The sequence below is a fragment of the Vanellus vanellus genome (genome assembly GCF_965231255.1).
Source record: "Vanellus vanellus genome assembly, chromosome: 1".
Taxonomy (NCBI): Eukaryota; Metazoa; Chordata; class Aves; order Charadriiformes; family Charadriidae; genus Vanellus; species Vanellus vanellus.
In genome coordinates this window covers 43181951-43202329 of record NC_138905.1, presented here as the reverse complement: position 1 = coordinate 43202329, position 20379 = coordinate 43181951, and the positions used below count along the sequence as shown (strand labels likewise).

The 20379-nt window shown below is 43.7% G+C and overlaps 1 protein-coding gene across 1 annotated transcript; it reads left to right on the top strand.

Moving 5' to 3' along the window:
- Positions 1–1114: 1114 nt before the first annotated feature.
- E2F7 (E2F transcription factor 7) lies at positions 1115–18727 on the top strand (the record flags this gene model as incomplete). Its single annotated transcript, XM_082498406.1, has 12 exons — positions 1115–1195; positions 4385–4660; positions 6581–6749; positions 9200–9484; positions 10132–10290; positions 11368–11505; positions 12345–12539; positions 13178–13262; positions 13861–14380; positions 15280–15550; positions 16786–17210; positions 18551–18727. The coding sequence occupies 12 exons, from the start codon at positions 1115–1117 to the stop codon at positions 18725–18727; spliced, it is 2781 nt and encodes a 926-aa protein (XP_082354532.1).
- Between the last annotated feature and the right edge of the window lie 1652 nt (positions 18728–20379).

The window sequence follows — 20379 nt, the reverse complement described above, 5'->3', positions numbered from 1 at the left end:
CAGGGCTGGCGAAAAGTTTTTTCCCTCCAGACTGCTCTCCAAAACCCTCTGCTCGCTTTAGCTTCCCGGCACCAGAACCGTCTCAGGGTTGAAGAATCTGTGAAGAATCGCAGCTTGTTCGGGATGCCCAGGGCTGCTCCCCTCCCCCCCCCCCCCCCCCCCCAACCCGAGGGGAGCTGCCGGCAGCGCAGGCCCCGTACCCAGCACCCCCGGAGGAGCAGCACCCCCTCAGCACCCAGCCCGACGCCCGCCCACCCCCTCAGTGTGGAGCCGCCCAGGGATCTGCAGCTCTCCACCCGCGCCGACGGCGTTTTCCGTGGGCCGGCGGCCGAGGGACAGAGGCCGTACCCGCCTCACGCTGCCTCAACCCTGCCTCCCCCCCTCAGAGCCTGAAGGACTGATCCAGAAGGCGCCGAGCAAGATGCTCCCCTGCCCCCCCCTCCTCCCCCCCGGCCGCTTTCCTGTCAGGAATGAACCCCTCAGCGGCAGACCCGCCCCCACAGCGGCCCAAGGGGAGCCCGGACCCCACCACACCTCCCAGCCCCACCTGCTGCCCGCCCGGTCCCGCTCGCCCTTCAGGCGGCCCTTTCCCGCCCGCCAACGGCCGGCCTCGCGCTGGCGGCCCGGCGGCGGGAGGCGGCGGGGGAGGGAGGAGGAGGAGGGCCGCCGGCGCCCGCGCGCAGAAAAGGAGCGAAGCAGGGCCCGCGCGGGCGGGAGTCCCGTCCCGCGCGCCGCCGGCTGGCGCGCTGATTGGCCGACCCCTCGGCCGGGGCTCCCCGGCGGGCCGTCCCTGATTGGCCGGATTGTAAAGCGATGTCTGAGGGCGCCTGGCGGGAGCGGGAGCGGCGGCGGCAGCAGCGGCAGAGCCCCGCGCCCCCCGCCCGCCCCAGCCGGGCCGCCCGCCGCCGACGCTGACGAGGTGAGGGCGCCGAGCCTCCCGCCGCCGGGGCCAGGGCTGGCGGTCGGCCGCCCCCTTCCCTGGGAGGGTAGCCCCGAGCTGCCGCGTTGCCCTCGCGTCCCGCCGGGGTTACTGGAGCGCTGCCCCCCGGGGGAAGGGGGGCGGGAGCGGTTCCTCTTAAGGGCCAGGCTAAAAGCGCCTTTTCTGGCTTTGCAGATGGAGGTGAGCGTCCTGGTGCTGCGGGACCTGGCGAGCGGCCGGCCGGGGCGGCGGGGACGCGCAGAGGCGGCCCAGAAGGTGAGCGGGCTCGGGGGTTTGGGGGGGGGGGTGTCCCCTCAAGGTGTTACTCCGCCTGTGCCGGTGCGGGGCATCACGGCGGCCCGGCCGCAGCGCGAAGCCCCGGGTTGGGGGGGGTGGGTGGTGGTGAGGGTGTGGGGGGCTGCTGGGGCTGCAGAGGGGGCAGAGCCCCGGCCCGGCCTCGGAGGTGGGTCGGGCCAGGTGTGTGCCCCCGGATCGTGTCCCTCTTGCCGCCGGTGGGCAGCATTTGGGGTGCTGCCCGTTGGACCACCACCCCTGGTCTGTCCTGCCATGTTGGTCTGTGCAGCAGCAGCATCTTACCTGTCGGCACTTGGAGCATAGGAGTGTCTGGCGCTACCAGTAAGATAAAAATACAACCCAGGGCCACCAACCATTGCCAGTAAAGTGGAGTGGTTACACTCTGGTATGATTCCCAAAGAAACAGGTTTTAGCTTTCACTCAATAAGTAAAGCTCACTAGGCATCCCGGTGGCTACTGTTGGGTAAGGTAGAGGAGAATTTTGTACATTCTCGCTATTCAAAAGCTAACCAACACCAGGCCTGACATGACATAGGAATAGTATAGTCTGGTTATCTAGCAGCAGTTTGACCGCACTGATGCACGTCTGCTGTGCTTGCCTTCTGGCCTGGAGAAGTATGCCTGTATCCATACGGTGGTGTTCCCAGGTCAAGAGGCTAAGCAGTGCCACTCAGCAAAGCAGCTCATTGTTCTTCTCCTGCCCCACCAGCCAGAAGACAGGATATCTAACCTCAGGCAAGCTCCTGAACTAGACCTGATGCATGACCTGCTGTGCATGCTCAGTCCGAGTCTTCCAAAGATCACATAGTTCTTGTCAGACTTAGCTCCTATTATCTCAGATATTTGTTTCAATTGCTGCTTATATACTAAGTTCATTAAGTCAGCCTTTCCTGTCCTTTTGTATTTGTAAGCCATCTCTGCTTGGGTCAAGGTGAATCTCATACTTCTACCAGCTGCCCTTGCAATTTTGTAGAATACAGCTAGGAGTTCATGGAGCATTGCAGCTACTGGAAAAAAAAAGGGACAGGGGGTATAAGCATTCTTGCCTTAGTAGGCAATTATGACATACAAGAAGGAAAGATCTGAAAGGTTGATAGTAGATGTGCACTTCTCATGTAGTGCTACTACTGATATTTGCCCAAAAATGAAAATTTGAGGTTGCTTAGGCTGATTTCACTGCAGTTCCATTAGCCTCAGACATAGTGAACAGGAACTTGAGGGGAAGATGGACTTTCTCCATTACAGATTAAGTGTTGATTCACTGCCAAATGTGAAATTGCAAGAATATATTGAGTGCCAACACTATGTGAACATATATTCCAAAAAGTACCATGGCCTCTAAATTGACCCCTATTTGTCACTGTGTAATAAGTTACAACTAGCTGTTAACTGTAAAAGGAGATATATTTATTACATCCTTTTGGGTAATTCATAGGTGAATGTACGCAGAAGTGTTCTTCATCAGTACTCAGAGCACAATGCTTTTGATGTGCCAAGTTCATTTCCAGTTTGAATGCTACAGAACTGTTCCTAATAAACACCAGCTTCGGTTATTAGTAGAACTTCTTTTTGCTTTCTAGCTACATTGTACCTGATAAGGTGATATTTGGAATCACCTATTTAAATATCTATATCAGCTAGTGATAGCTGAATCGCTCCAAATAAAAAGCAAAACTTAAGTTACTGTTGGTTTCCTGTAAGAACTTTGCCAAGTTAACATTTTCTTTCAGGCTATATTCCACTTCAGAATTGGACTTCTTCCAGCACAAAATAAAATACTAACAGTACCCAGCCTCAAAGTTGTCATGTTAGATTTTTAAAACTTATTTTTTAAAAAAATGAAGTGGTAATCTTAGTCTGAGCATGAAGACTTGCTCAGTTTGAGACCAACACCAAAAAAGCCACAACTAGACAGAAGAGCAAACAACTTCAAGCCTGATTTATAGTTTTAAAGTAGTTTGCTGTGGTTCCAAAGGCTTCAGTCCCAATTCCAGCAAGTTATAAGCTCTGCTAGCCTTCTGATGATAATGTCTGCTTCACTTTTTCTCACTTCACTCAAGGTGCATGCAATCATCTCAAAGGACTAAATCTAGAAATCACTGAGCAATATTAGCTAGAGCTCAAAAAAAACCCAGTGTCCTGTCTGTAGGGTATTAATGAGAAGTAAGTGATTGTTCTCCCTGGGCAAAAAGAAACAGTACAACTTTCTGCACGGGCATTTCTGGAAGTCCTGCTCTGTGCCAGGTCTAGGATACCTGGGCCTCAATTATTTACGTTCCACAGAGAAAGCCAGTATTGCATCCTCTCTACTTCATTCCTTTAGTTTTCATGAAGTATTTGCACTAACAGGCTAGAGTGAAGTAGTATCTCTTGTTGCTCAAAAACAGATCTCGGCTCAAGGATACTATTGATGTTTTCTTCAGTCAGTCCCTTGACATTAGTTGATCTGTAATGATAATTCTTGCAGTAAGAGGAAGGGGTAATATTGCATCCAAAGGTGAAATATGAAAAAAGTTTAATTGAAGCTAGGGACTGGAGGGAGCCGAGCTTCATTCAAAGAATGATAAAAATCAGCTGATAAATTAGACTTTTCCTTCTAGCAGCTCTTAGCTGTAGTCGAGGAATACAGTTAGGGAAATTTTCTTCTTTGTTTTAAGCAGCAGGTAGTGCAGATGCAAAGCTTGCTTCACCTGCACATGAAGTTACATCCACTTTAGTTTGACATTTTGTGACAGTCTGAGCTGCATCCCCAGCGTGGCTTTTCACTGGGGACCTTTCAAGCAGAACACTGTTTTCTTGCTAAGCGTAATGTGACCAATGCATTATTTCATTTTCGATGGAATTTGGTGATTTATGTTTGTGGACAATGCTGTCTTGCAATAACAGTCAGAGTTTAAAAGCCTGATAGGCAGCAGTTGGACCAGCTGACCTCAGGTTCTGTAATTCAGGGTAGTATCTCATATATGCTGCCTCCAGTACACTAGCATGTAGAATCTTTTACCACTTCCAACAAAGGCAGAAGAACTGTGCTAAATATAGCGATGAGTGCCAAGGCATGAGTCACTACAATTACCTTCGTAAGAGCAATGAAATTGATTGTTGGACTGTTTTCTTTCCTGTTGTGTCTAAAGAACTTTTTGTTTTTAATAGGAAAACATATTTGATCGATCCAGGATGGCCCCAAAGACTCCCATTAAGAATGAACCCGTTGATTTATCAAAGCAAAAAGGCTGCACGCCGGAAAGAAATCCAGTTACACCTGTTAAGCTCATTGACAGACCTCAGTCTGATCCCTGGACCCCCACTGCTAACCTGAAGATTCTTGTTAGTGCTGCTAGCCCTGACATGAGGGACAGGGAGAAGAAGAAAGAGCTCTTCAGACCTATAGAAAACAGTGAGCAGAGTGACACACCTGATTCATTACAGGTGAGACTCAGAACACGATTACCTTATGTTCAGTTAGGATTCAGACATTCCTTAAGTTGTGCCTCAGTTTTCTTCCAACTGGTCCTTTGCTCCCTATGGAAAACTAGAATTGTAAAACATTCCCAAGGACAGTTGCCTACACAGCACTGGCTGAGCAGTAGAACTTTCAAAGACTAAAAGTAACTGTCTTAATAGTAACTGACCTGAGACCCCTCAAGAGCCTGAATATTACTTAAAAGGACAGTGAAGGAAATAGAGCTTAAATGTGTCATTTTCCCCAATCTAAGTGCTTCTGATGCCATTTTCTGAACCGCATTAGAAAGAAAATTGCCAGATCATTTTTAAACAGATAGACAGCCTTTTCAAAAGCAATTCAACAATGGCAGGGCATTTTTTTGAATATACTTTTGAAATCTTACACCTTGTGCACAACAGCCCTGCAAAGTGGTCAGTTGAAACCTTACTCCCCCTTTCCACCTCAGCTCCTAAACTAGTAGTCAGACAGCATACCCAATGTTAGGAACATTTGTACTTGCCAAGACTCAGGCAAGGTGGGGGTTGATCCCTGTCCTTGCTGTAGGGAGTCTGGCCACGGAGAGGATGACATCAGGTTGTAATAAGCATCATTAAAGTTTTCTCCCTTCAGAAATTTTTTTTTTTCCAACCACTGCCTTCCCTCTCCTGGATTATTCCCTGTAGAATATCCTTCCTTGGTGATTTCAGTGACAGAAAGATAGTTCTGGGGCCCTCCTACTGAGAAGCATCATTTGATAGGTACAGATTACTCTATAAGTGCAGATCTTATAGCATCTGCAGTGACAGTAGTCTGTAGAATTCTCCAGTTTAGATGGCTGTTAAGGAGCAAACAATTGTATAAAGATAATTCCTAACATAGCTTCCAATAAATAAAAAGCAGGCAATATTAAAGGTTAGTTCGTTACCACTCCAAGCCTGCTAAGATATAGCATTTTTGGGGTAGCTACTATAAAGAGTTCAAATATTTTCTAGTTAATAAAACTTACACTTAATAATTTTTTCCACACAGAAAGTTAACTTACAAAAGATGTAAAAGTGTTACTGTAGGAATACCAGATAAAACTCAAAATTCAATCAGAGCAACAGCCTGCCACAAGGTCACTTTGTCACAACCAGCAAAGGACAGTTAAGATCTCATAAGCAAGGAAACATGGGTTTCAACAGCTGCCACCACTCTCAGCTTTTCTTTGCCGGAGGGCAAAATTATTTTATTTTTCCTTTTTTTGACAAAGAAGCAAACCCACAAAGTTACCGGTGCAGAAAGATCCTCCATCTCTCTCATTTTGTAATAAATAAACATACCTCTTCATATGTTCTTGCCATCACAGTTTGTTGGTTTGGTTTTTTTTTTTTTTCCCCTGTGGGGACAGAAAGACCATATTCAGGCCATCCTTTTGTAGTCTCTTAGCATCATGCCCCCCACCCTGGTTTCTTAGTTATAGAGGCACTGTAAAGGGCAGTATAATCTCTTGAAAGAGGTTTTGCAAGAACTCTTTGATGGTTTGTACATCTTCTAGTTTTTTAGATCCAGAGGTGTTTGTGGGAATATTCCTACTCTCAAAAAGAAATATTCCTTCCAAGTAGGATCTTACTATCTGCTAGTCTTGGGTGTTTGGTCTTACTGTTTTGTTACCTTATGTGTAACCATTATTTTATGCTCTCGCAGATAAGAGTTTTTCTGTAGATATTTTGTGTGATGAATTAAAAAGAGCTTGCAGGCAAAAATGTGTCACCCAAGTGCTCTGTGCTTGCGAGGAGTCCACGTTTTTTTCCTTATTAGAAAGTCCAAGCTTAAATATTGCTAATATTTGAAATGCACCTTGCTTGGCTATGCCTTGCTTCTAAAGCTCTGCACTAAAGGGTTAACATTTCTTTTTTTAACAGTATGATATAGTAGATGACAGCACGGTTGATGAATTTGAAAAGCAGAGGCCCAGCAGAAAGCAGAAAAGCTTAGGACTCTTGTGCCAAAAGTTTCTAGCTCGCTATCCAAGTTATCCATTGTCAACAGAAAAAACTACTATTTCTTTGGATGAAGTGGCTTCAATTCTTGGTATGTATACCTGCAAAAATGGGGTAACTGATCACCTGGGGTAGCTCAACAGGAGGGCCTTCAAAATATCATCCTTCTTACCAGAGTACATTCAAGGTCTGCCTTTCCCTGGGACTGAATGCTCTTCCAATAGTAATAATCAAGAGTTGGAAATGCTTGATATTCCTAAGTGTCTTTACTGCTTTATAATGCTACCATTTTGAAATCTGCTCTCTGACAGTACTTTTTACGAGACAGATCTATCCTCCAACTGTTTACCAACTCTGTTCCTTTCTTAAATTTTCAATTTGCTGAGCACTGAAGGAGCTAGGAGCTACAAACCCTCTGAATGAGGACTTATAAACAAGAAATTTTGCCAAAATGGAATGTTTGGGGAAACAACTGTAAACCGCTAGGTGTAGAAAATCAGTTGGGTTTACTGCCTGACTTCAGTAATGTGCCTGACATTGTATCTTCCAAGATCTCATTGTTCATTAAGGTTGTCTTAGCTGTAAATATTGTCTTGTGAGGGGAGATTACCAGTTGACCTGCAAGAGTAGAATGAGAAAATATGTTGTGTTAAGGTGGCAAGAAGGTGTTGAGTAGCCTATTTGTTGGGTTTGCTGTTAAGTTTGGTCTTAGTTAAAAGATTAATGACATATCTGAGAGAAGTAATAAAACTTGGGAGAGAGGACTCAGCCAGGTCACACCTATAACAAAAAGATCTGGATCCTTGGAGAGGTTGTCTGTTAGCAAGGAAGGGCTTTACAAAATTGAACTTAAACTAAATAAATATTATATCTACATTTAGAACTCAGATATTAACAGAAAAGATGTAGCAAAAATGAAATGTGCCTGTTTTGGGAAGAAAGGGAACAGAAGAATGATGTCCTCTGTGACTCTGCTAAGAAAGTCCTTGAAATACTTACTTATTTGCCTTGGTAATGGGAAGTGGAAATAGGACAGAATTCAGATGAAGAAAATAGTTAATAAATTACTTTTAAAATTAATTGTTCTTCTAGATTTTGTAGTTACTTCTTTCTGTGTTTGCATGTGGTGCTTGTGCTCCCACCTTGTACAGCTGAACACGAGTAGTGCTTTAGTCTTTGTTGAGAGTGGCATTACCCTGCTTTCCCTAAATAATAGAAACTTTGTTTTAAAACTTACTGTTGGGGATTTTACCTCCCAGAAGGGGGTGTGCGTGTTCTTCTCCCTTTGGTTTTTCACTTCCTTGCTTGACTGTATCCACTTGCTTCAGTGACCACAGAATTATTCACTGCTGATGTTGCTGTTCTCTGTGTAACAAATGATGGTTGTAATACAGCTTTTGCTACAAATGTATATTGCTTTGTTCACTGAAGACCTATGGAAAGACCATAAAGTGGGCTATGCTGGTGCCTGACAAGACACCAGGATATGTGTAGCACTCTTGTTTTTATGGAGTATGTTTCACTCCAAGATCTCCACTCGGGAATTGTTTATCTTAATATCTGTTTGGGGCTGGTAAGTATTATCCATATTCTCCAGATGGGTAAACATATGCATCAAGGCCCTGCTTTCTGCAGGGATGTCTTTCAAAACCAAGCTACCCTTGGCTAGCACTTGTTCTGCTCAGCTGATGTTAACCATTATGGGATTGCTGGTGCAACGGATGCCACCAGCTACGTGCTGGTGCAATGTGTTATATATAACAGTTGTGCTTCAAACAGCACTGGACACAAGTACTTGGGACAGTGAGCAGAGCCACTGGTTTGTTCATATTCAGTTCTCAACCTTGCTCACATCAGTCAGGGTGAACCCAAGTTGAGCATATTTCATAGATTTCTCGTTGGTGCAGACCCAGCCAGCACCGAGGACTTCTTTCTGCTGCATTTGGGAACAGCAGGTCTCATTCTCCAATGCTTTGCACCTTGTAAAGCCTTTGATGCTCCTTTGCTTGCTTTGTGCTTACCAATTAATTGTGCCATTGGAAATGCAAGTGGAGGACCACACTCCCACTGGTTCCTGTAGGAGTGGGCTTTTATATCTGCCCTGTGTCAGTGCCAGGCTCAGACCCTTTCCTGCCCTCTGTTATGCACAGGTATGTGTCTGAGCCCTGAAGCTCTCTGACAAGAAGGGCCAAAGTGCTCTGAAAACCTCAGGGCAGTCTGGATAGGTTTAAGTGAGTGAGGCTGCAATCAGTTCTTCTAAACACAGTGTAGATGCTTTAAGCTGAAGCCATGGCTGGGCCTGCAGTTAACAAAATAGGCAATGAACATTATACCATGGGGCTGGCCATACATAAGTCAGTTCTTAATTATGCAAATTTGGATGGATCTAACGTAATGTGTCCTGGTGAACAGGGAAAAATATGTTGTGAACACTTAGTATTAGAGAACAGCCTGTTCTCTGTTCTGCTTCTGCTGAAGAGCAGATTAAAACTAGATGAGCATCTATGTCTTTTTTATCTCCTCCCCCCCCCCTTAAAACAGGAGTCGAGCGGAGACGAATTTACGATATAGTGAATGTCCTGGAGTCATTGCACTTGGTTAGCCGTGTGGCCAAAAACCAGTACTGTTGGCACGGCCGGCACAACCTAAGTCAGACTCTGAAAACGCTTCAGGAAGCAGGAGAGCTGCAGTATGGAGAGCTAATGACCTTCTTCCAGCACAAGGAACAGGACTTGGAGTACAAAATTGGAGAACGGAAAAAGGAAACTGTTCCAGATACTCAAGACAGACCATTACCAGACTTTTCAGAACCCGATTGCACCTCTGGTAAGATAACTAATGTGTGTGACGTGATACACAGACACAAGTCTCTATCTCCGTTTTATTTTGTGACCTTTTCCCTTGCTTTGCTATTAAATTAAATAGTAAAAAATTATTCTTTGCAAAAAAAGGTGCTGAATTCACTGCAGGGGTGACAGAATTCTTCCTTCTGTCCTGTTCCTAGCATGGGTCTCAGGGCGGATTTTCCCTCTGTCCTCCAGACTGGCAGGAACTTCTGCCAGACGCACCAGTTCTTCTTTCCCCACCTGTACCTGACAGTAAATGCTTTATCCTGACAGAAGGTGCCACCTTCCATTTGTCCACTGTTTGTGTGCTGCCCATATAATACGTAGTGTTTAAATTGCAAACTCCGTTGGAGTCACAAAATTACAGTGGTGCAAAACTGTGTAACGTAACATAGAATCAGCTTTGGAATCTGACTTCCTAAAAGCTATTTCTGCAAGCTTTCATTTTTATTGCCTTTTGAAGAGAAACTTCTGTCTGCATTATTCAGTTATTTGCTGCCTTTCAAAAGATTTCTGCTTCCCAACAAGGAAATACTTTACCCCTTTTGTGTGTGAGAAACCTACTTGCTAGTTTTCTGGCTGTGATGGATGACGTATGCTAAGAGGCTTGGGTATTATTTGTAACAGCATCTGCAAACAGCAGAAAGGACAAGTCGTTGCGGATTATGAGCCAAAAGTTTGTCATGCTGTTCCTTGTCTCCAAGACCAAGATAGTCACTCTGGACATCGCAGCAAAGATACTGATAGAAGAAACCCAGGATACAGTGGACCACAGCAAATTCAAAAGTAAGCTGGCTGTTGAGAGAAGAATCAATCAGTCAGTGTGTAAAGAAAACAGGGGCATGTTTGGACTGACTCCAGTAGGTAATGGCAAGAGCAGGTCAGGCATCTTTTGCTGAAATATGTTTTGGGTTTTTTTTAATTGCAAATGCCAGTTTGTAAAAACAGAGCTTGGGGTGGGCAAGAGTCAATTCAACAATTATCTTGTAAGTTTTAGGTTCAGAATGAAGAAAAAAAATTGTGTTTGATTTTTTTTTTTTCAAACTTTAACACTGTTTCCTATACTGTTCTGAATGAAGTTTCAGAACATATTGAAATGAGACGTGGTGTTTAATTTAATGGAATTCATTTTCTTCTCTGCAGAAATGTGTTACTTCTCCTTTTCACCCCAGAAATCTTTCACAGCTGGATGTCACAGCTTGCTTTTCAGTTAGTGGGGACTAGTACTTAGTTGCCTTGGACAACATGGAAAAACTCAGCATTAGTAAATAATTATTCTAAAATAGAGGCTTCTATTTTACGTCTTTAAAGTTCTTTTAAAATAAAGTACTTGCACTTCAATCTTAAAGTTCTACCCAAATACCAGGAGGGATGTGAGAATTTTAGCTGGACAACCTGTGGGTGTCATATTTAGCTCAACCGTTATTTATTGGAATCACAGAGATTTATTTTTTTTAAGAGTGTTACATTTTTAAGATGAAGAGCACTGTCCTCTTGTGATCAGCTGTGCGCTCATGTGCCTCTTGCCCCCAAGTGCTTGTCTTTACCCCACGTGGAGGTAACTGCCTCTTCTGGGCAAGCTGATGTAATCACTCCCTAAACCATTTCCATCAAAATGAAGCAGCTGAGCTTAAACCTGAGCAGCTAAGATGGGTGAGCAGCTAAGATATGAAGAAGCAGTGACAAGCAGGTGGGAGCTGGCAGGGCAGGCTTCCTAGGAGGTAGCTTAAGTCCATCCCAATTTGATTTTACTCGCCTCGTCTATGAAAGCTGTGGTGATATTCTGGAGTGAAATTACCATGTGAATATATACTGTACATTGTAAACGTGACTGTCTTGACTATTTCTGCCCTTTCTTTTTAGCAAAGGTACGAAGACTGTATGATATTGCCAATGTTCTCACCAGCCTAGGCTTGATCAAGAAAGTTCATGTCACAGAGGAACGAGGACGCAAACCAGCCTTCAAGTGGATTGGGCCTGTGGAATTCCCTGTAAAGACCGGTAACTTGTATAGCTCGCACCTTCTTTCTTTTTGTTTTGACAATCCCTTCCAAAGTGGCAATAGGTTGTTTTCTGTGTGTAGAGTGGCTTGGCATTCATTGTCCGCTTTCTCATTATTAACTGCTGGCCAGCTCAACATTTGCCCTTGTTAGACTTTACGGTCAAGGGCTGGAGCTGTCAAGGGATGTTGAAGGATAGCGTGTCTTGCTGGTATTTTTACACCAACTTGCATTAACTGTATGAGTAACTGTATGAATTGTAAAGCAATGGCAGATAATGCCTACATCTCCAAATCTGGGTCCATGGCTTTTGTGAGTTGCAAAATCTCTGTAATTCTGTCATAACTAGATGGTGAATTACTGTCTTTGTAAGGGGGCTTATCAAGGTAGAGCAGTAGTGCTGTTTCCTGCATGTATCCACTCGTACAAAAGCTTTGTCTTCAAAGGAGGAGGCAGTGGGCCCAAGCATCTCTAAGCTAACTGATTCTTGGCTAGAAGCCAGAGAAAGGGAAAGTCCTTTGCTAATATATTTGGGTCAGGCCAGTGCCAGGACCAGGTAAAAGTGAAGGGTACTGCTAATGCCATCTTAGTACCCTTTCTCCTCCTGGCTACCCACACTAGACTGTAGCTGCTGCTGCAGCTGCTGTGGAATGGAAAGGAGGGAAGCCCTCATCTTGTCTATTGGTGCTCTACCGAGCTTAGGTCTGCTTCAGTGTTGTGGAGTTTGGGATGGTATAGAGGTTACCTCTTCTCTTGTGACCAAGTTCAGTAAAGTGGCAGAAGCCTAAGTGGTGAGCTGTGTTCCCTGAAGGACTGTTGTACAAAATTATGTTCCTACAGATGAGCTCAGAGGGCATAGCCCAATGTCTGATCCTCTGCCACAGGCACAGAGAGGAGCCTGTGCCCCGTATCATACCTGTGCTACTGGAAACCAAAGGTTTACACGTCATGCTTCATTTAATGGTGTGCAGCCTTGTGAAGGGACCAGAAGGAAGGTCAGTTCTGAGCCCAACAGCCCACGTCAAGAGAGGCAAGGTAACTACGAAGGAAGCATGTTTGTATCCTGTTGGATCTGGCCAGACGTGGGCCCACCAATTTAAGGCACTTGATTGGGTAAATCAGCCTAATTAAATACATGAATTACCCTTGGGAGGTGCCTATATTTCTGCTGTTCATATGGTGAGATTTCTGGTTTGGATCCTCCAGTCAAGTGCCTAAAGTTAAATTAGATGAATCTGGGCCGTACTGCCGTGAATCTGCAGTTTGTTTTCTGGTAAATGTTTCTGTTCTCCATGAACTGCAACTATACTGCAGTTTCTTGTGTTAAAATTTGGTATAGATGAAGAAAGATTCTTTAGCCACAAAAGCTGGCTTTATTTTATGGTTCCTAATATAGTAGAATTTACTGTAACAATCTAATGGATAGTTGTTAAAACAGATAAAGCAATTACAGGGCTTTTCACAGTTCCCTGTTATAGGAAATGATAATTTCGAGCACCTCTCTGGTGGGACTGAGACTTCTGAGTGTCTTGCAGGTTCTGGGTCTAGGTGATTAGTGGATGTTATAAAAATGTGCCAGGATAGAAAAATTATATCAATTATTTTATATGGCCAGTATCAAAATATGCTTGGTAAACCTTGCTTATTAATTGAATTCTCCTTTGTTCTTTCAGCCTGTATTTTGAATTCAGATAAATACTGCTCCAAAATGATAAATCTAGCAGCTGTCTGCAGGCAGAAAATAGAGGAAGATACTAGGTATGTTGGTCTTCATTCCTGTCCAGTTTTAACTTCATGGTTGTCATGTTTAGTTCAGGCTTAGTTTTCATTGATGAGACTGAGATAGGAAATTGCCACATTTTATTTTAATGCTGATAGGTCTCAGCGTAGCTTTCTTTTTTTTTTTTTCATAGCTGATTTATAGTCACCTGTGCTCGTACCACTGTCGTCCTTTAGCTTCAGTAATTCTTCATCTCATATGTGTTTATGTAGGTCATCCCTGCCTCCTCTGACCTGTTGTCTAGGTAGGCTGAGCAAAACATGATTCCATGGAAGAACCTCTCTGTCCTTTCAGTGGGTCTGCTCTACAACTATCTTAATTTGAATTCATTTGTGAATGATTGACTCTAGTCAAGTGCAACCAAAACTGCCCAAAAAATAAGTCTACTTCTGTGTAATTAGAAATAAGAAAAAGTGACCTTCCTTGTAAACTGTTTAAAAGTAATGTTTGGGTTTTTTGGGGGGGGGGAGGATTTTTCCACATTTATGTTTAACAATGTACCTGTTTGCTTTTAAGGATAAAATAGGGGGTTAATTTTGGACTAAATATTTTTCCTTTTTTCACTACTTTTTTTAGGAATAAAGCTTGTGCCGCAGAAACAATATTAAATTCAGTAAGGAACTCAAGCGTAACCGCACCTCTCTCCCTTCTTCCAGTTCCTGGGGACTCTGAATTTTGTGTTAACCCTTTGCCTCAGGCAGTTTTCCCTGTGGTTCAGGCAGATGTGCCAAGCCTCTCGCTGCTAAATGGGGTCAGCGGCCAAGCTCTACATTCTTCCACGCCAGCAGCCTCCAAAACAGAAAATGGAAAACCTACCCTGCTCCCCAGCCAACCCTTCCTGTGCTTCCCATCTTCATCCCTTTTTATGTTGTGTGGCAGTCTTCAGGAAAATAACTCGAGGGAGCCCCTGCCCACTACAGGAGAGGTGGGAAACAGGAGTGCAGAAGCTCAGGCTGCCGTACCTCCAGCTGCCTGCCAGAAACGCAGCTCCCACAAGTGCACATCGCCCTCTGCACCTGTAGATGATGAAGAGCCAGCTGCTAAAAAGCAGACTATGGAACAGAGTGACGTGCCCCTCTCACTTGTAGTACGCAAGGTAAAGAAGTGAATTTCATTATCACTGAGCTAACTCCTGTTAGCAAGGAAAGACTTTTGCCCAAGACAGTGTTTTCAGAAGTGAAAATTCACTGTGCCACTCTTGTTACAGATACAAATGCTGCCTCCCACATGTTAATAACATTGTAAGGATGCTATGTCAGGAAGTATAGTCATTAACTGGGAGGTGTTTTCACACTACCAGGGGAAAATGGACTGTAATCGCTTTGCATAGTGAAGTGATGGTCAGCTATTTGTTGGAATCAGTGTCTTGATCATTGTCTTCAACAAAACAGCCTGCCAGATGGGAAGAAATCAATGTGACTATTACTCTTCATCGTCCCCTGTTAGCTTGGGCTTTCCCAGACAGCAGCAGAATTGCTTACCGTGGTGAACTATGGCAAATGTACTTTTGTACTTTTCCCCTACTCTCCAGCCTGAATCTCTCCCTCTCAAGCCCAGTGTTGCCCACAGCAGGCTGGCGAGAAAGGAGGTGGTGGTGAAAGTGAAGTGCATCTACCTCATGGTTTTCTTAACTACTGAAAACGGGGGTCAGGCTCAAGGTCTTACCAGTGTTTGAATATAAGCCATTTGAAACAGGTGTTTTTCTTATCAACAAAGAGAAATGAATCCCTAAGCTCAGGTATTTCTTATCTAGTGTCTCCAAGTACTGAAAGCGAACTGCAGCACAGGGCTTAGGAATAACTAGTTAATATCACTAATACAGCTCTTCAAACCCTCAAACAAAATATTTGACTTAGTGACTTGCTAAGGAGTTTTGTGCTGCCCCTTTCACGGGTCCACAATTTACTCTGTAGCTGAGGAAAGTGCATGAGTGACATTACACTGTGTTATTTCTGTGCTATTGAACTTGTCGTTTCCTCTTTTGTTTTTGCTTAGAAGCCTTTTGAGTCACCCAAGGCAGAATTTACCCCAGGAAGTGGCTGTACATCTGCTGTACATCTAGAAGATTTTCATCTTGACCTCGCAAGTCCTGCTGCTCCAGAGGCTGCAGCCAAGGAGTCTACTAAGCCTTTAGATTCTCAGGAGCAAGAAAAATGGTCTCAGAATAAAGACTCTGTTGAACCCTCTCCAGGAAAAGAGCATATCTCTAAAGAAAATGCCAATCAACCTTTCCTACCACAGTATCTTTATGTTCAGCCTACTGCTGGTAAGGACAGCCCTGAGATCCAGAGGCACTCAAACTTCTGCATCTGTTCATTGAGCTGTTCAAATAGGGAGACCTACAGATAGGTGAATAAGTCTACATTTGGCACAAAAACTGTCAGCAGTTGTCTGTAGTTGTTTAATAGTTCTGAATTCTCTTGTCACCAGATGAACTGTTGCTTCTCTGAAAATAAGAGCATTTTTCTGAGGTACCCAAAAATTAGTAGAGATGAATAATGTGGGTTTTACATGTTTGAATTATGTGCAGCAAAAAAGACACCTATCCAGCATCCAAGACTCAGGGGAGCTAGAAGTCTAGGTTTGGCAGTAAGGCAGCCAGAATAGTGCAACAGCATTCCCCTCAGTGGGTGAATTTAGTCATCTGTGAGCTTTGTCCTGTCTTGTCATGTGCATCATTGGGATAACCCTGCAAAAACTGAGGCACTGCGAGCATAGCCAGGCCTGCTCGTACGACACAGTAGGGACGGGGAAGAAGTAGCTGAAAATATTGCAAGAGGATTTTGTGTCCAGCATTTTTCATGCCTGTGTTTGTATGGGGTGTAGGAGTGTTTTGTGGGAACGGGATATGTGTGGCAGATTTCCATGACTGCTACTTAGTGTTTGATTCACTTGTGGCACAGAGTGGGGTCTATGGGATTTCACTCATAGGAAGGAGATGCTCAGTTTGAAAATGTTGATCCTGATGTTTTGGACAGTCAGACAAACTGGGAAACAGAGCAGCTCCTGTTTCAAAACAGTATTTTCAGCTGTTCTCAGGAAAATGAGAGTCTTTGGGGTATATCTTTGTGGTTGTTTTCCACTATTTTTTTTTCTCATTAAAAGCAGTGTGTATGTTTTCATGTAGCAGAATATACGATTCCTGTTAGTGAAAAAAGAGTTTGTTTAGTCAAGATGTTGCTTGTAACTGAATTTAGAAGCAGAAACCAGCAAGGTGTGTGGTTGGTACTTAATATGAACAAAGTAAATGGATGCAGATATAGTGAACAGGCAGTAGGGGGGGAGGTGGAGGCAGGTAGGAAAAGGGAGCTTGACCAAAGAGTCACAGGTTTGTGACAGTTTTCTTCCTTCTTTTTTCTTCTTTTTGCCACAGCTTTCTTCCTGGGCAGCCTATCTCTTGCTTTGTTGTCATCCCTCTTTCTTGTCCTAGATGAAGTTATAATAGCTTAATTCCAATTTGTCAACTATATTAATGCCTTGCTTTTTCTCTCTTTGGTTTAGGATTAAGCAGTTTTAATTTCCTGTTCTCCGCAAACCAAGCCCCTGGTGCTATCGGCCTGGCTGCGAGCCAGTTACCTTCTCTGAGCGTCCCCTGTGTCATGGTGCCGTCAGCAGCCCTGGCTTCCTTCCCTGTCGTCTGTTCTCCTGCAGTCACCAGTCCTCTTTCCCCAGTTCCCGATGGCTCCTTTTCAGCTGCCACCTCCATGAATTTCAGTATGTCTAGCCTGGCATCAACAACACCTGTTTTCATAGGGACCACAGCAGTGGTTACCCCCAAAGTCTCACCCACACCTTCGGTGGATCCCCAGCAACCAGCTCACCCCACTGTGCACCTGAGTCCTGTGCTTGCAAGGTCTTGTGGTGCTGTTAAACTGGACTCCCCCATGTGTATGGGGCAGCCGGTGACCCTTCTGAAGCTGCAGCAGGTAAGAGTCAAAAGTGGCTGAGTGACGATGAAACAGCAGTGCCAGGTTGCTGGAACTGAAGGCAGTTTGCGTTGCAGCCTGGTGCTGGCGTGTCGGAGTGGTAAGTTGGCACACTGGGAGCTGGTGTCTTCCACTTAGTTTGCGGGTCCATCTGTAGGGCTTGGGACAGCGTGAAAGACATAGCCCAGCATAGCACGTCTAACCCTGAACAGTGAAGTGGTGAGCTTCAAAAATCTTACAGGAATTTTAAAATCATAAAAATCTTAATCTTTAAAAATCTTATAGGAATACAGAAAAAAAAAATGAGCTACAGTTGTTTTTTTTTTTCCCCAGAAATCTGAGTTGATATTTTTTCCCCATTTGACACCATCAATGTGTGTTATGCAATGGCTACAGAAACACATTAGGTGGACAGGAGGATTGTTTGTCATAATTCAGGAATCAACTGGCTGCAACGCTTCTCAGGTAGTAGTGTCCTGGGTTACCTCCTAACTCCCATTATGATCTCTGTTCAGCATCAGAACTGGAGGGAAAATTATTCTTGTGGGTTTTGTTGAGCTTTATATGAAGATATTTTTCAGAAATCTACCACAGAAACAGACATTGCAAGTTGGAAAAAGAGAGAAATTTAGAAGTGAAGGACTCATTTATCTGAAGTGCAATGAGTGACATAAAACAGTCATGTCACACTGTATTACTTGGATCTTTACAACTATTAGCAGTGACATTTTGGCACTGCTTTAGCTTGCATAAAATCTGTGATTTGCTTTCCTATTGTCTAATGCAGTGACAAATAGATTGCATTTCTGGAAGCTTTATGAATGTTTCTTTATGTTTATCTTGTTTGAGCTTTAGAAAAACTCTTTAATAGAGACTGGTTGGCAGCCGATCTGATTAGAGATACTAGCATTAGAGGTTATGGTAGAGTGACACTTAAAACAGAAGCAGCCAGGGTTTAGGAGACTAATTTTAGATCTGTTTTAATGCTAACAAATAACGAAAGTGAGTAAAACATCAAGGAAAGGAAAGAGCCATTTTAAGCTAAAGGACAAGACTGGCATAAGAATGAATGAGTGTGAACTAGTCATGAATACATTTAAGTTGGAAATGAGATAGAGGCTTTCAGCATCCAGCAATGATGTACTGGCAGACAGCTCCAGAACAAAAAGGGGCAAAGCCTATAGCTTTTCATGTGGAGCTTCTGAAAGGCTGTGTGACGTGGTTCCCTATAGTAGCAGGGTACAGGGCTTAATGTCTACAAGCTGTCTTCTGTTTGTGTGCTTGCGTGTAGGCTTTGAGAACACCCTACTGAATCACTTTGGGTTTTGTTTCACAAATAGCCTTCATCGACTCCCCTCACTCCCAAGAGCATTCGTCCTGCACGTCATGAGGCATTTTTCAAGACTCCCGGAAGTCTTGGAGACCCTGTCTCATGGAAGAAAAATGAAGGCAACCAGACCAGAAGTGCCAGCTCTGTGCAGAGGAGACTGGAAATCTCTAGTACCAGCCCTGACTAACTCCACTCATTGCAAAGGGTGGGCAGATTGTCCTAGGACCCTGTATCGAGTACAAGAGAACAAGCTCTTACCTGACAAGAGGAGCGCATTAAAATGTCATCCCTTTTGGCATGCTTCCCCGCTATCTATTCACCCACCGGTTCTGTTAACCAACTTCTTCGCAAATCATCCTTGGTACTGAAAACCTTTTACTGAATTGTTCCTTCAGTACTGGTTTGAATTCAGTTGCTGTGCTTCACACAGCCTCGTGGGCATCAAATTGAATTTGTGGTTTTAATTTGGAAAACTCTGTTGCTGTGAGGAGATGCCAACAGATTTCCTTGGAGTCCCCAGGGGTTCTTTATTCAAGGTTTAAAGTGAAATGTCTAGCACTTATCTGGGGCAAGGATATTTTTTTTTGCATGTACTCTACTTACCCTGAGTAAATCTGTGGTGAAAATGATGAACTCTTGTAGTTGTGAGAGCAACTGCTTCCATGGTTCCAGTCTGTCAAATCCTGCCTCCGCAGTGCAACCTCATGCTATTTATTTTGTACGTTGGAGTGGGATTTAGTGCAAAAAAGTTGGTGTTTTTTTTTTGCAGCTTCAGAATAACAGATTTTCTCAGGGTAGGATTACTTGAATATCAGTTGGTGGTTGTACAATTTGCCCAGCACTTGTGGTTAGAAAAAAACCTAATAATAACTTAACACAATATGATTGAATGTATACATGTGAAAAATATTAAGACCAAAATAACTGTGAATGTTAACATTTTTAGAATTGTGTTAATGAACTGTATTAGTCCTTGGGTTTTGTTTTTTTTTTCTTTTACTCTGAGCAAAATGTACAAGTTAGATGTAAAGAATTTAAAACCTAATTCCTTAAATAAGTTTGACAAAGTAATTTGAAAGTGGCAAGCCACTGAGGGCTGTGCTAAGATTTCATCTCCTGTTAAGTATATAGTCTAGACTTTACGACCAAGGAACACTGGTAAGTCATTAACCGCATGATTAGATTCAGTCTAACCTGAGTCTATTTAAGTGCCTACTTAGCGGTTTACTTCAGTCTGCTTAAGGGGTATGTACTTAAGTGCCTAACTCTTCACTTATGGGAATTCATAACTAGTCAATAGTGCATTTTGAGCGTACTTGGAAGACAAGGGAGGTCTTATCTTTTGGCACATACCTATCTAAACCATAAAAAGAAGCTGAAAAGAGCAGGAGCCATGAATTTTGGTAGTGGGGAAAAAAATGATCAGTATCCCTTAGGAGAAGATAAAGAAGAAGAAAAGTCTAACAGTTAACATTCAGATTCCTCAAATAATGCATGGTGCTATTAATAATATAGGACATAATCTTAAGAGTTAAGGCTCTTATGCTTGGGTATGTTTTCACTGGTGCAGCAATCTGCAATTAAATTTGTGTAGTTTCCTGTTTAAATGACAGAAAGTGTTGCTGTTGACATCATGTTATTCTGGATTTTTAGCAAACACAGAGCCAGCATTATCAGCTCGTCTCTTGTTGGTACTGGTACTGGTTTTCCAAGGGTAGATACACTGTCGGATGCGCTACTTCATTGGTTACGGGAGGCTAGGACTTGGGGGGTTCGGGATTTGATGAGTTTTTTTATTTTTATAATGAAATGTATTATGAAAATGGAGTTTAAGAAAGA